Genomic DNA, 17,044 nt, shown 5'->3' on the forward strand with positions numbered 1-17,044 from the left:
TTATTACGACACAAGATCTCATTATTACGAGAAAAATATGTCGTTTTAACGACATAAGATTTTAACATAAAGAGTTAATCCGAAATAATCACACCACTACTGTTTACTTAGTATGTATCTTTTTTGAACTTGTAAGTTGCAATAAAGCTGCCGATTTTACTGTTAATAAATGACTAAACATTATTAATCAACACTAAATTAAGTTATGAATTCATCTCGCTTTATCAGAACACAAAGATAAATCATGCTATGTTTCACCAAAGCTAACGTTAACTTGATTAACAGTTCATACTCTTTAATTTCACAATCGTCTTATTAACAATAATAGTTTAAATCGTTATAAACTAAAAGAGATTTTAACATAAAGAGTAGCTTTGTGCTTATCATTAATCTTACCTTACGGACGATGATGAGTGATATCGTCGTCGTCACACATCCACAGAGAAAAGGCTTCGGTCAGGTGGCAGAAGAGGGTTCAGTGTGCAGTGCTTTTTATTTATAACTTAGTAAATGTAACATGTGGCTATTATTTTATACTTAGAATTCTATCTTTTCCAATACCGTCGTTGTCGTAGATCTGTGTTAACATGGTTTGAGTTTGACAAATTCAGACATTATGAGGACTTCTGGCGGTCAGCCAATCAGAAGCCGCGATTTCATACACACTATGAATAATGAATGAGGAGGCGCAGTACCAAGTCCGGCCTACAGTAGCGTACTTCCGATACACACGTCATACACAAATTCAGGTTTATGTGAATTATAAAGACGTGGAGAAATTTGGATTTCAGCCATGTCCTCATAATCTAAAATGTCCTCATAATGTTGCGTGTATTCATATGAAATGTCCTCATAAATCACCTTTTTAAAAAAAAATTTTACTAAGCCTTTATATTTGCTTATGTTTATGTAAGTAGTAAGTACATATATTTTACCAGAAGTACATATATTATAAAAACATAGCATAAATACAAATTTATTATCAAAAGGTATTAAATCAAATAAACTGATAAAAGTGTTGCACAAGAGGTTTACTGGTTAAATAAAATACTGTGAAATGGTTTGATTTTACTTAAAACATTTATAATAAATAAATATAGTACTATTAGCCTATCAATATTACTTTTGAGAAGTACGTTCGATTGTACAATAGTAGTATATTTCTGTGATCATTAATATTCATCAAGTTAAACCGAACTTTTATTTTGACGGGTTTCTGAGTGTATCTGATGATGAAACGCTGAACAAATCTGCGGCACTCATTTACAGAGACTTTGATATTGATATGCACACAAAGAAAATAAAACTTTAAATAAACTTGCCAAGAGCACTCCCCTTTCTACTCGTGTGGCGAGCGGATTTGAGATGTTCAGTTTATCACTGGAGTGTTGACAGGCTTTACAAAACATAACTCCGCCATCTTCATAAAAATCGTTTGCAAATTCTTTTGCTCTGTCCTGTGCCGTGATTTTTACAGACAAGTGACGTTTCCTTAATTCCACCGCGTTCAGTTTTATTTGAGACATTTTCAACTTTCACTCTCTCATTATAAAATGTAAACATCAATCAGCGCAGCCTACTACTTTATTCATATAAAAATACCCCAAATCGCACGAAAATAACATACAAAACACATATACTTCAATCGTGCATTTATTAGCTTCTTGTTTCGGTGAAGAAATGTCACTTTCGCTTTGTTTATCACGGATGTCCAGAATGAGGAAGTGTAGACAGGACGCGTCATGCAGAAGAGGTCACGTTGAAACACGTGAGATGATTGACAGCTGTACAGCAAATCATAGAGCTTTGAGGTCAAATCTGACGCAAATCAGGAAGAGGAGAAACACATCTCGCTCCGTTCGCTGTTTGAGCTCTTCAGATCGCATAATTCAGTGGAAAATGAATAGAAATGTTTTTCTGTATGGCGAAATAATTGACTAACATGTGATAATTAATCATTATTTCTCCAAATAAGTCTTTTTCTACTTGTTCTTCTGTTTTTGTTCTTTGTTTTTGTAAACTGAAAAGCAGTATTCCAAAAGTTTGGGGAGCCTAGAAACTTTGGGAGTAGCCCTTCCTGGTAGGGGAGTAGGGGTGGGGCTTTTGGCTGCTGCTTCTTCCACTATAAGAGGGCCAACTCTATGATTGCGTTTCCATCGCAATTTCCTAGTTTTCTTTTTGGTCTGGTCCACTGCTCCTGATTCTGTACTCACCGGGTCTGTCTCTCGCTCTCTTCATCCTCCTCCTCATCTTGAAAGGCTGTCTGTTCTTGCACACTGTTCTGCTGACCCTCTTCTCTCTGTCTTTGCATCTCTTGCTCTTGAATTAGTTTGTCTTCAAACTCAGTAACAACATTGTTTATTGGCTGGAATGGGTTGGGTATGATGGCATCATCTAGCTCATCCTCTTTCAGTGTCCTTCCTTCTCTCTCAGCCTCCTCTCGCTCATGCCTGACTCTCTCCTCTCTGATCCGCCGAACTCTTTCTGCTCTTTCCTTCTTGTCTTGTTCTTCCTGAGCCTTCTGCTCTGCTGTATCTCTTTGCACACGCTCTGAAATTGCCTCGTAATCCTTGGCGATGTTATTCAGGAGCCAGTTAAGGCCATTCTTGATGGATTTGTCAACCTTCTTGCCATAACCCAGCACAGCAGAACAGGGCTCAATCTGACAGAGGCATTTAGTCTCGTTGACAATCTTCTCTAATGACAGGGTCTTGATGATATCTGCTTCAGCCAATGCCCCATCTTGGTCCTGTTTATTAGCCAGTACTAATACAGGTTTGCCTGCGATACGAGGGTGCCGGAGAACCTCAGCCATTGTGTCTCTGGTTTCTTGGATTCTCTGGACATCACTGGAGTCCACAACAAACACTACTCCATAAGACTCAGAGTAGTAGTTTTTCCAAATGTCGCGGATACGTTTACCGCCACCCAAGTCGAAGATTGTGACCTCAGACTTCCCCTGCTTCAGGTCCACCTTTGAGAAGCCCACTGTAAGGGCTACATTTAAAGGACTTTCTCCCTGGATTCCTCTGACTGTAGCGGTTTTTCCAGCATTGTCCAGTCCAACCATTAATAATGTCACTTTCCTTGCAGGTTCTCTCCATCGTTTCAACCAGTTGCAGCAGTTCGCCATCAGATTGAACATTTCACTTCAAGTGTCTGAACTCTTTTATATGACCAAAGACAACTTGTTGTATCATTAAAGCACAGAATAGCAAGTACTCGCTGCGGACTGTAGCGCTGTGACGTCACGTATGCACGTCACGCATACGTCACATCGCGGTGACAGCGCATGCGAGTCACGCGGTGACGTCACGTGTTTTGACGTCACGCGGCTTTAGAACGCACGCGAGTACTTGCTAGGGTTACCATAGCAGCGGCCAAACACTGTCCAGACTCATTGTAAACCTAGACTTTCGCGTCAAATTGCTTTCAAGAATATCAGAGAAGAACGTGCTTTTATTGAACTTTAAGGTTTGAGTACAACATGCCGGATATCATCACTGTCAGATCTGTCAGAGTGCAAACAGGTACAGTCGAACTTATAGCTGACTCACTCAGGCATTATTAACGATAGACAAGTTTTTATGACAAAGTTTTTCTGGTTTTAAGACTCGGAGACATATCAGGACGTAGTGGAAGAGAAAGAGAGAGCCACTCGCGGGAAGGCGTTTCTGGGAGGATTCCGCCATACGGTGACCAACACTGAGTATCATCACGCTGCCGTACAGACGATGCCTAAGAAGAGGCCTTCCAGGAGCACTGAGTCCTTCAGCAGGGACACACAGGTACACACACACACACACACACACACACACACACACACACACACACACACACACACACACACACACACACACACACACACACACACACACACACACACACACACACACACACACAACACAATGTAATATATAATGGACAGAACATTCATCTCTTTGCCTCATTTTTTATTTATGTTAAATTAAAGGAACTGTATAATTTAGCAGAAGGATGGCATTTAGCTAACTAAACATAACATAATATAATAATAAACTAAAACCTAAAATAAACATCTATTATAATAACACATAATAAACATAAATCTGTATATAAAATATATAATGTAGGCTTTTTATGTAAAACATTTTGTATTATAATATTATTGTAAAATCTAAAAATGTATTGTAATGTTGTATATAAAAATATTGTTTGGGTTAGTGTACCTTTTTTATATTTTGTTGTATGACCTTTTATACTTTTTATATAATGATATAGCGATTGATTGTTTATTGTTTATAACACACACACAAACATAGACACACAAGGAGTTAATCTTCAGTAAAGATTTTTTAGAAATGACGTAATTGTTGAGAAAGTTGTTGCCCATATATTATATTGATTTATCACTTTGAAATGTCAAGACAATTGCATTTTTAGAGAATTTTATTTATATAATATTTTGCCAAAATCGCAGTATTATTGACATTCTAATTTGGGTAAAAACATATATACATAATACAAACTTGTGGTCACGTTATATTCATGCTTCATAACCCCAATTAACTGTAACATTAAACACTACCATTCAAGCATTTGTAGTCAGTACATTGTTTTGTGGAGAAATGAATGTTTTCAAACTTGATACTAATAGGAAATATTTCTTGAGCAGTAAATCAGCATATTATGATTTCTGAAGGATCATGTGACACTGAAGACTGGAGTGATGATGATGAATCACAGGAATAAATTACATTTTAAAATATAGCCTATTAAAATACAAAACAGTTAATTTAAATGGTAATAATATTTCACAGTATTACTGTTTTTAAATGCAGCCTTGGTGAGCATAAGAGACTTCTTCTACAAACATGAATAAATCTGACCGACCCCAAACTTTTGTACGGAAGTGTAGATTCAAATCTTAGACCACTTTGGGTTGCCGTTTGGACGGCACACCCCTAATTTTCTTTTCCATTTAAACAGACGGTGGAGTTGGAACAGCAGGACCAGCAGTGCTATAGGACCGCCTCGACTCAGATGACCAAAACCGGCTGTTATGTGTCCGACATGGAGGACAAGCTCATCGCCCCAGGGACTTACATCACTGCAGAAGAGTGTCACAGCAAGAGGCTGAGAGCTGTACGTGTGTTTGAAGGGGGTTGAGAGAGAATTGCATTCATTCTGTGCATTCGCTGTTCAGGACAAATGCTTATATGTAAATGTTTTTTCCTTAGGTCATTACACTACAGTCACATGTCAGGCGCTGGCTAGCCAAGTGTTTCACAGACAAATTGGGACAGGCTAAAGAGCAGCACCTGGCGTGGATGGAAAATGAAAAGAGAAGGAAGAAAGAGGAGAAAGAGCAGCAGATCAGAGATGAGTATCACCGCAGGATGAACCCGGAGTCGAAGAGAGACTTTGATCTGCTTTATAATGCCGTGAAAAGTGAGTGTGTGAGTGTTTGTTGCTTACTACAAGCAGCAACGCTACTAACTTAAAGGTGAAGAGGTTTCTGCACCACTAGAATCAACTAATGGAAGTGCAAAAATAATGACTTAATTTTAGTCTCAAGTCTCTCTGAAAACCATGATCATACAGATAGTCCAGAAACTCACCATTGGGTGAAACAGTGTTGCTAGGTCAGGCTATGTCAGGATGCTCAAACAAACAGAGCAATTATCGGTTTAAACTTTTCAGGAACCTACAAATGACTCATATTTGACTCTTTTTTTTAACCTTTTTGCTACATTATATTGCATGCGCAACTTTTTAGCCAATTGGTGGGTTCAGCCGGTTCATGCAAATGAACTGGTTAAAATAAATGCTTCAGTTCCTTCACAGATGTCCCCGTGTCTTCGTTTTTAGTGAAATATTTTTAAATATTTTAACTCTGTTACATTACCATTCATTCAAAATGAGAGTATATTCATTCATTCATTTTTGAGTTTATCTGTTAAATTTAGCACTGTCACTGTGACTCAGATCATTGTTGTGTCATAAATACTGAGTTAATGAGTTAAATAATATCAGCTGATATTTATGGTTTAAAATGTTTAAAAATACTTTTAAAGCTTCATTGAAGTTGACTACATCGTAGTTGGTGTGATATATCTGTGGATATGGAGGTATGTATTGTAATGTGTGCAGTGATTTGCATATAAGTCAGTGTGATGGTCCTTATTCTTCATCTCTGTATGTCAGAATGGAGGATAGAGGAGGTGAAACGCATCGATGTCACCCTATCTGGTGCGGAGAGAAAGGCAGCGATGTGCGCTCTACTGGAGCAAGAGACCCAGTACATCTCCTCCATAGAACAACACAGAACGGCTGCCGGCCCGAGGAACCAGGATAAGGCCATACAAGCCTTCCTCAACAAGGTGCCAATCTTTTGCTAATCGGCTGTTTCATCATGAACATGCTGTATTGTTTTAGAGCAAAACCTTTGTTTGGTTACAGTGCAGGAATGATTGACTATGTCTATTTGATTTGAAACCAAATAGAGCACACAATAATTGTTATAATATTACTTTCAGTAAATCTGGGTGGCAGAAGATTAATTTGGTTTAGTATTTTGAACATTGTTGTTTCATAACTTTGTGTCCATTGAACTTAATAGAAATATCAGTGTAATACAATGATTTTAATGCCTCTTTGCAAGTGGGTAATGATAACTAACCGATAATAAGTTAGATATAAAGTCAGAACAGACACATACAGGCCTGTAGTGTTTCACATACTATACCTCCTTTATACTATAGCAGTGGTTCTAAACTGGTTTTGCTTCATGACCCAGACTTTTGGCCATAAAGAAAGAAAGCTGTCCTCTAAAGAAAACATATTTAGTTCATTAATAATTATTAAATATGAATTTATAAAAAATAACTGCATGTGAGCAGCATGTTTTATGTGATGATAATATAATTCTACATAATATTATCATTTGTAATAATTTATATAAATCTATAAAAGAGAGAGAGAGAGAGAGAGAGAGGGAGAGATATATATATATAGAGAGAGAGAGAGAGAGGGAGAGAGAGAGAGAGAGAAAACATTTAGTTTAATCTAATGTCCTAGCATCCTCCTACATGCAAAACACAAATGTCAAGATTTTAAAGACGTTTGTTTTTTACTTCTCTTCAGGTTGCAGAGCCAAAGAGATGGCGTGCATTTGACGGGAAGGTGACACAAATGGACACCCCGTTCACCATCAGAGCCAAGGAGCTGCGAGACCTGTACAGTAGCGTCACACAGGCTCAATTCACAAAGGACGAACGTCTGGATGTGCTTCTCACTCTCAAACACACTGTGAAGGTCAGTTCCAGATCTGTTGTCCAAAATATGGTCAAAATATAAACACGTATATTTGCTCATCTAATTTTTAAAATGTACTTGTAAACAGGAACATAAATGCAAGCTAACACAGGACATAGTGGACTTGATTGACAGGGAGATGGACCTGTTGATGAGGGGTGTGAAAAAGAGCAACCTGGATGGGTTGAGAAAGAGGATATCAACCCTCTTCCTCCAGTACATCAAAACCCCTCCGTTCAACCCTCAGGTGTCCAAATTTCTTCGGGTATGTGGCTAAAACTGTGTTGTTGTCGAGACTAACTCATTCGAGTCTGAGTCAAGACCATGTCCACATGCTCCCATGTCTATGACAACATCAAGACCATATTTTCATGTGTCATGGTCATCCTTGAGTCAGAGACCATATTTTGTATGGTGTTGGTCTTGGTCTAGGTCCTCGAGTCCAAGTCTACGATAATATTTTCATAGTCTTGGTCCTCAGACCATATTTTCATGGTCACCCTTTTCTAGTCTTGGTCTAAACTTGGATTCGAATAAGCTGGTTTCGACTACAACCCTCGGCTAAAGTTCACCATGTACTTCAAATTTAATATGAGATTAGCTGTAACATCACTTCCATTTCTCAAGATACTGAAATACAACTTGAGTTTTGGTTGATTTTCTCACTCTTTGAAACAACTCTAATATTTACCCTGTTCTCCACAGGTGCCTCAGGATCCTGCCGACCTGAAAAAAAACATGTATTTGTGTCGTGGCTGTAAAGTGTATCAGTCATGCTCTGACTTCGGTCTGAATACTAACGCATCTACAGTCGGCCTCTGTCACCGTTGTATGGAGTTAGACAATAGAGCCCATCAAAGACAAGACTTATCTCTTTACAAGAACATTCTCAGATGCTTGCGTGACACTGAGGCCGAGTGCAGCCCTGATGCCAAAATCCCTTACCTGCTGCAGGTAAAGTTTATGCATGTGTTGGTGATTCATTTTGGGGGCCTGGAAAGAGCCGGTTGTTTTCCGTAAAACCTGCACCAGTGAAATCAGTCGTTTTTAAAGGTGCAGTAAGTAGTTTCACATTTATGTTTTGCGCACTGAAATTAGTCTACATAAACAAATAATACATGACTTGACTCCTACTAGTGTGGATGTGTGACGTTTTTGCTTATTAACTTGTCAAAAAACTCTGTTGGTCATGTGATTTCAACATGGCCACCAACAGGAAGGACCACACTTATGTAGAATAAAACAGCTTTTTCTAGGTCAACTTTCTAGAAATGACTAAAAGCCTGTTCACACCAAGAACGATAACTATAAAGATAACTATATTGATAACTATATTAGCCTCCACACCAGTAGATGATATTGTTCTGTTTAGTCTAAGGGCATGTTTGTCTGTTACTTAAAATGCTCGAGCTCGTTACAGCTGGATGTATTCTGATTGGCTGTCAATGTTTTTATCGTTCATCATCTGGATAAAATCGTTCTGAAAGTGATTCGGTTTCTCTGTGCCGTTATCGTTATAGCTGTGGTGTGGACTCTGCTATTCTCTAATGTTAAGAGCGATTTTTATAACTTTATCGTTATCTTTATAGTCATCGTCCTTGGTGTGAACTGGCCTTTAAGTGCATCTTATGCCTCTGCCCACATAGCAACATTGTTTCGGCCCAGATCCGGCCCACATCTGGCACTTGTGGAATGCGGATCTGGTCCACATGTAGCGTGGAATGACGGCACTTGGGTGGCCCACTCCTGTTTGCCAGATCTGGGCCACAAGCAGCCCATAGCAATGCCACATGTCAGCCAAGAGCAAAGAAATCAACCAGAACTGGACCTTATCTGAGACACAAAGTCTGTGTATATTAAATATGGAGTCATTTCAGCCTAAATAAGCCTGTTAACAAGCAGAATCACTGAAGGAAAGAAGAGAACAGAAAAAGAGACGAGCAGAAACACAAGAACTACAACTGACTTTAGACACAGTCTAAGATGAAATCAACTGAAGAGAAAAGAAGACATTAAATCTGTGAAGATCTCAGCAGAGGAGGATTAAACAACTCCACAAACAGCATTACAGCTTCACTTATTACTAACCAGACTGACTTTATTTCTGTCAGACGTCTACACAAGTTTTTATTGAGAATTAACAGAGGTTTAACTCTAATGTGTTTCATTTGAAGTCACCATAAGAGTGACTAGTGTTTCCATTAGTTGGGCTCTTAACTCTTATTATATCTTTAGTCTTTTTTTGGCCGCTGTGACAGTGTGTTTGTCGAACACATTTGCAGCAGCAAAGAAAGCTAAAGTGAAATGAGATCAGGTGATGATGGTTTCCTGTTGATGGCTTTATAATCATCATGAAATAACCTGTTTCACTGATGTCTTTGGAATCTAACAATTGTGTTGATCCATTAATATCTTCACATCACAAACCCTGTGTTACTAGCAATATTATAACAGTCAGTTTAAATCTTTTTACAAACATGAGATAAAAAAAATAGCTTAAGCTGACACACACAGATATCAACAATCAGCATATGAATCTCAACAATGGTGACAATCACAAATATTTAGATAAACAGATTAATTCAGAACATCACTGAAAAGCTACTAATTCACAACAAAAAAACAGCAAAAAATAAAAGCAAATATTTTGAATCAAACAAAATAATAGGATAATTCAGCTGCATAATTTATTCATGTTGCAATGCATGCTGGGAGTTTTGTACTATGCTGGTACCCAGCATGCATTGCAGCAAAGTACTTTTGATTGTCACCATTGTTGAGATTCATACGCTGATTGTTGATGTCTGTGTGTGTCATCATAAACTGACTTTTTCGTGTTCATGTTTGTTAAAGTCTTCTAACTGATTGTTATAATATTTCTGGATCTCATGCTGCAGTAACACAGGGTTTGTGATGTGAAAATATTAATGGATCAACACAATTGTTAGATTCCAAAGACATCAGTGAAACAGGTTATTTCATGATGATTATAAAGCCATCAACAGGAAACCATCATCAGGAAACCATCATCACCTGATCTCGTTTCACTCTAGCTTTCTTTGCTGCTGTAAATGTGTTCGACAAACACACTGTCACAGCGGCCAAAGAAAGACTAAAGCTATACTAAGAGTTAAGATCCCAACTAATGGAAACACGAATCACTGTTATGGTGACTTCAAATGAAACACATTAGAGTTGAACCTCTGTTAATTCTCAATAAAACTTCTGTAGACGTCTGACAGAAATAAAGTCAGTCTGGTTAGTAATAAGTGAAGCTGTAATGCTGTTTGTGGAGTTGTTTAATCCTCCTCTGCTGAGATCTTCACAGATTTAATGTCTTCTTTTCTCTTCAGTTGATTTCATCTTAGACTGTGTCTAAAGTCAGTTGTAGTTCTTGTGTTTCTGCTCGTCTCTTTTTCTGTTCTCTTCTTTCCTTCAGTGATTCTGCTTGTTAACAGGCTTATTTAGGCTGAAATGACTCCATATTTAATATACACAGACTTTGTGTCTCAGATAAGGTCCAGTTCTGGTTGATTTCTTTGCTCTTGGCTGACATGTGGCATTGCTATGGGCTGCTTGTGGCCCAGATCTGGCAAACAGGAGTGGGCCACCCAAGTGCCGTCATTCCACGCTACATGTGGGCCAGATCCGCATTCCACAAGTGCCAGATGTGGGCCGGATCTGGGCCGAAACAATGTTGCTATGTGGGTGGCCTTTAACTGAGTCAAAATATATGTGGAATGTACATTTTTGGGTGGAAAATGCAAGAAACAATTGCTTAGTCCACCTTTAATAGAATAGATTAAAATGAATGGAACACCAAGTTAATGCTTTGCTCAAGACATTTACTGTCCTCATTAGGAGCAGGACCTTCGGTACCTGGTGGATGTACTTTGGGGAGCTCAGTCCGCTTTGAGCAGCTGGAAAGACCTTCATGATTTAATGCTGGTGCGCTGGGAGAAGCATTTGGACTGGAGCCCATGGAACTGCATCCTCCTCACGAAGGACGAGGCCGCTGCACATCTGAAACTGGAGAACATCGAGAAGGTACTGCGGCTACAACTGCTTTTGAATGTCTTTCACACTTAGAATGATTAAACATCAAACCGCAACTCAGTAAACAATATAATAGCAGATATTTAAAGGGTTAGTTCACTCAAAAATGAAAAATCTGTCCTTATTAACTCACCCTCATGTCGTTCCAAACCCGTAAGCCTTTCGTTCATCTTCAGAACACAAATGAAGTTATTTTTTATGAAATTTGAGAGCTTCTGTCTCTCCATAGACAGCTACACAACAGTGTTGTTTTTGGCAGCCCTTTTAGTTTTAGTCTTAGTCTTAGTCTTTTGGACGAAAATGCTTTTTAGTTTTAGTCACATTTTAGTCACTTATAAACTTGATAGTTTTAGTCAAGTTTTAGTCGACGAAAACGCAAAAAGGTTTTAGTCAAGTTTTAGTCAATTTTAGTAAAAAAAATTGGACATGGGCTTAGGTTTGACAGGTTGTAGCAAGTGTTGCAATTCATAACATTTTTTTTTTTTAAATAACCCCTTAATGATGACTTCTGGTGAATATTGTGGAAACTAATTGATACATTTAGATAAATATATTTCATACCTTATAGCATATTATAATACAACTTATTAGGCCTATATATTTATAGAATAGCAAAGTAGGCCTAATATACAAGACTGAACCACATAGATGTGAAATATAAAGGCTATCATGATAATTTTGCCAACAATGAACCATGGATTTGTTTAGTTTATAATACGTTTTATTTTTAACTTAAACAAATACAACATATAACATTCAAAACTCACCGGCTTAGACTGCATTTGAAGAAAAATAAACACAACAGTTTTCTGTAGCCTTGTGTGCGAACTTATTCAATAGAATTATTAGATTATCTCCTGATGCGTGCTGCTTAATATCACACACTCCGCCGTGACAAACAGAAAAAACGCGACGGCATATGGTACAATTGGCCTTGTATTCATTGTCCCTCACGCATTCCAGCTACGGGTAGTCATTTTACCATTCAATTTTACATTTCTGTGCTCTTTTCTTTCTCGCCGGCGGCCGGCTGCTCGGAGCGAGGTAGTCATTTTTACATTTCCCGCTGTTGTCACTTGTCGTCATCGTTGCTACGATACGTGACTCACAATGCGAAACGACCAATTAAAAAGGCATTCTCTGATGATGTTCCAAGATGTTAAAAACGCTACGCTGATCATAGACAAACTGGGGGAGAAATTAGTATATACCGCACCGTCGGTTTTTTTTTCTCGGTTGGCAACCCTAATTGAACGTCAGACTTATAATCATTTTCGTTCCGTCTCGTCTCGTCTCGTCAACGAAAACTCGAAAACGTCTCGTCATATTTTAGTCACCTTAGAGCCATTTTTAGCTAGTCATCGTCGCGTTATCGTCATAAAAAAAAGGTGCGTCAACGAAATAATTTCGTTATCGTCATCGTTGACGAAAACAACACTGCTACACAACTACCACTTTGACACTTCAAAAGTTCATAAAGACATAGTAAAACTAATCCATATGAATTGAGCGGTTTAAGCTGCGTTCACACTACAAGCGACTTTGTCGCTGCATGTCGCCGGTGGCTGGCGATGAGGTCGCTAGTGGGCGTTTCCACTACTGGTTGCCTTGTAATGTTTATGAATAACATCCAATGACAGCGAATCAGTTTTCTTGCCGCTAAAAACAAACATTCTGGAGAGAAAATATTAAATATTTAGACTCGTAAAGCATGTAAGTTAAATGACCGAGTACCTGGGTCTCACAACTCCGAAAATATCAGATCAAAATTGAAAATAGGTGCTATCTGTATAAACAAACCACATATTTGAGCTTTAAACAACTACATTCTCGACTGAAAAACTCATATAACTACATTTCATGACACAATAACAGTAGTATTTTAGATTTAAAAAAATACTCCTCCATCTTTCTGTCGATGGGGCGAGGGGCTGAGCGGAGAAGGATGATGACACGCGCTCCAGGCTCCACTCCTATTGGTTGTCGCTCACGAAAGTCGCTCTTCATTTGCATAAAGTTAAACATTTCTCAACTTTGTCGTGTCGCCAGACACACCCCATCCAGTCACCAACGGTCGCGACCGCGCGTGTCGCCGGAAGTCGCCCGCTCCCCATTGAAATGAATGGTATCGTGTCGCTTTGTCGCGTGTAGTGTGAACGCAGCTTTAGTCCACATTTTCTGAAGAGACACAATCGCTTTATATGATGAACAGATTGAATTTAGGTTTTTAGATTTAGATTTGAATTTGATTGTGTCTTGACGTGCGAGATCCATCTCGTTTGAGCTTCATCAAGAACCAATGAGGTTCATTCTCGTGTTACGCAGCACGTTTGAGCTTCAGCAAGAACCAATGAGGTTCAGTCTCGTGTTACGCAGCACGTTTGAGCTTCAGCAAGAACCAATGAGGTTCATTCTCGTGTTACGCAGCACGTTTGAGCTTTTGTAAGAACCTATGAGGTTTGCTCTGGCGTGTCAAGCAGGTTCAGTTGAGCTTTTGTATATGTTCGCTGATCAATGCTTCTATGTGAATAAAAGACTAAATTAAATCTGTTCATCCTACAAAGCGATCAAGTGTCTTGGACTAAACCGCTCAATTCATATAGATTAGTTTTATGAACTTTTTGAAATGGTAGTTGCGTATCAACAGAGGGACAGAAAGCTCTCATCAAAAATATCCTAATTTGTTTGGAACGAGTAATTAATTAATGAATTTTCATTTTTGGGTGAACTATCCCTTCAAGAACTATTAGACTAATCGAAGTATTGAAACTAAGTTAAGTAAAACATTTTTAGAGGTGACCAGAGTGAAAACCTGTGCAGAATATTGTAATATATACAAAAAACTTTAAACTTTATCTGCCAAAACTCTATAATCGTGACTATTCACTGCACACCAGTCAAAGCTCCATTTTAGAGATGGTGTTTACATGTAATGCATATACAGAACACATTTATCTCTGCCACCACTTGAACGCAAACCTATTTGTCCCACCATACAAATGCCCACTGTTTTCACTTGCAGGCATACGATGTGGTATTTATCCGTAATGTCATGCAGAAACACATACGGGCCAGGAAGTACTTCTCTCAGATACCTGCGATGGCCGAATGCATGATGTCGAGATTCAGCCTGGTGCCCTCGGCAAACTGCTGGTCTCCAAGCCCTTCAGCAAGGCCACCAAGTAGAATCGCTAAGAGGCTACCCACAATTGTTGAAGGGAAACGCCTGGAGAGGCAATCAAAGTTGGGTTCCTTTCCTTAATTTTTTTTTTACCAATATTACCTTTTGAGATGTCTAAGTAGGGGTTTTAAGGGGTGCTGAATCTATCCCAGCCATTAGTTTTGAGTAAAAATGACTCCAAGTCCATACAAAAACCACATAAAAATGGTTTTATTGAACAATTACAAAACAAAACTTACTAAATCAGTTTAAAATTTAACAAACCTCATCCAACTCCCCTACATGTCCCTCACTCCTGTTATCATCTGGCTGGTTGATGTTCTGGAAAGAGTTACCATGACAGGTCCCACAAACAGAAATACGCTTGACACCTTGTTTTTTACAGCAGCACCTGAGAGTGTCACAGTCCCTGCACAGTTGCAGCTGACAAACTTCAGAAGGTAGTGCAGTGCAATGGGATCTGTTGTAGGGTCTGGTACATAACCTTGTTCTCCTTGTTTCCATCCATACTCAAGGACATCCAGTGATGGACTTTGTAGCAGTAGCCGATCTCTGGTCTGGAGATATGCCCGCAGAGAGTGCTGTGCTGCAGCTCCTGTAGTCGGAGGGAGTTTCTCAGGCTTGATGCTCCCGGCTGCGGCCAGCTTGCTGTTGATATCAAATCTTAAGTCTTCCAAATCTTCAGGTGGATTTCTGTGGAATGTGAGCTTGAACAGTTCGCAGCCAGCTTTGATGATGTCACTTTTCTTGGCTCTGATGTCATTGAACACATCCATGGCCCCCTCTGCTTTGTCAGTCTTGCAGAGCTTGGTGAGCAAAGTTGGTTTGCTAAACCCAGAAATTGCTGATACGGTATAGCAGCCAGAGAAGCTGTGTAGGAAGGTCAGGTATTTACGGTATCTCTCCGGGAGGGCATCCCGGATCTTTCCAACATCATAAGATGTGTCTTTGAGGTAGTTTGTGACGTCAGAAACACCAGCGATTTCAGACCGCGTTTTTGAGACTGTCTTTGGTTCACGGCAGATCTTTTTCGACCTCACTCAGACCGTCACCACGGTCTTCCCTTGAATGACGCCATTCTTCGTGGACAAAGTATGCAACTTCCTTACTTGAGTGAAAGTACAGATACTACTGGTCAAATATTACTCTGTTACAAGTAAAAGTTGTAAAGACCAATTTTTACTGAAGTAAAAGTACAGAAGTTCTTGTCTTAACCCTTATGTGCTGTTGGGGATGTTTTCATCCACTACGGGGTATTTTTGAGTCTTAATTTGGCCATAACTTTCTCCGTGTTTCAGCAAATGGAATGATTTTTGGTGACTAATCTTATTTTGACACATATTTTGGGAAAATGCTTTGAAATTTTCCAAAAACTCAACAGTACACTGTGGGCAAATTCACTACCCTTTCGTTATGTTCTTGGCTGAAAACAGCCACTACTTTAAACGGCTGTAAAAATGTATCAGATACATATTTTTTTCATAAATCTATTAATCAACCTCAGTCCTGATCAAAACTACTAAATGTTTTTTTTTAAAAATTCAGGATTTTAACTCTTTAATTGCCAAATTCATAAATGATGTCACTGATTTGGGAAAAAAAACAACACAAAATGACTTATTTTCAATATAAAATGTGAATGTGGACTGGATTTTTTTTTTACCTTTTATCACAGTCTTGGACATGTCAAAGATTAGAAACAACATTGGTTTTGATGCATTGTTAGTTTTTGTGCAGCATCAGATTTTAACTTTTTCTCCCTTATTACTGTTCGTGGCTGTTTTTGCCCCATTGACTTCCATTATAACCACATTTTTTGATTGCAAAGCCATGACACCATATAATCATGCATTTTTGATTGTTGGTGGTTTTCCCTGTTGGGAAGAGGTAAAATTTGTAATTTTTACTGTTGATAACCAGGTGGCACCATTAACCCTTTAGATAGGCCTGTGCAAAAAAAAGCTTAGTTTCTGGCTTTTACATGGAGTTATATGGAGTATAATAGCATATTTGTGTGTGTGTGTGTGTGTGTGTGTGAGAGAGAGAGAGAGAGAGAGAGAGAGAGAGAGAGAGTATGAGAACTCACCTTGATGCATGTGTGAGTGTGTGTGTATGTGTGTGTGAGAGAGAGAGAGTATGAGAACTCACCTTGATGCGTCTGAGAAAATCTAAATATGCACCTCAGCTCTCAGAACTACATGGAGTAAACAAAAACAAAGTAAGTGTATTTATGCTTCTGCTGCCTTCTGATGGTGAGAAATGCAGACTAAACAAAGCAAGTGGATTTAAACACTTGCATGCAAGCCTGCTGGTCATTTGATGGTGAGAAGAGCAGCAAGCAACATGAGAAAGGGCTTGACTTGTAGTGAAGTTTTAGAGATGATTATGCCGCCTGACCCCTCCAGCGAGCTGCAGGATGTATCGTCTTCTCCCTCTGACACCACAGACTCAGGAGAATCAGATCCTGATTTGGATGTGGCACCCTCATCATCCTCTCTAGCATCCAGTGAA

The 17,044-nt window shown here is 38.9% G+C and overlaps 2 protein-coding genes and 1 pseudogene across 3 annotated transcripts in view; 2 read left to right on the plus strand and 1 right to left on the minus strand.

The window, feature by feature from the left end:
- Positions 1-17,044, plus strand: part of LOC309496080 (uncharacterized protein) — a 329,920-nt gene that overhangs the window by 286,276 nt on the left and 26,600 nt on the right. The gene's annotated exons all lie outside the window — the stretch shown is intronic.
- On the minus strand, positions 1,403-3,160 carry LOC309495990 (ADP-ribosylation factor-like protein 13B; annotated as a pseudogene). The gene has a single exon. The product of its transcript is annotated as an ADP-ribosylation factor-like protein 13B (transcript).
- LOC309496049 (IQ motif and ubiquitin-like domain-containing protein) lies at positions 3,411-15,985 on the plus strand. Its single transcript, XM_082165985.1, has 11 exons — positions 3,411-3,530; positions 3,613-3,788; positions 4,969-5,124; positions 5,220-5,430; positions 6,187-6,362; positions 7,126-7,296; positions 7,385-7,561; positions 8,002-8,250; positions 11,158-11,343; positions 14,375-14,595; positions 15,049-15,985. The coding sequence occupies exons 1-11, from the start codon at positions 3,488-3,490 to the stop codon at positions 15,389-15,391; spliced, it is 2,109 nt and encodes a 702-aa protein (XP_082022111.1). The 5' UTR covers positions 3,411-3,487; the 3' UTR covers positions 15,392-15,985.

Source organism: Leuciscus leuciscus (genome assembly GCF_965113295.1).
Source record: "Leuciscus leuciscus genome assembly, chromosome: 4".
In the NCBI taxonomy this organism is placed as follows: Eukaryota; Metazoa; Chordata; class Actinopteri; order Cypriniformes; family Leuciscidae; genus Leuciscus; species Leuciscus leuciscus.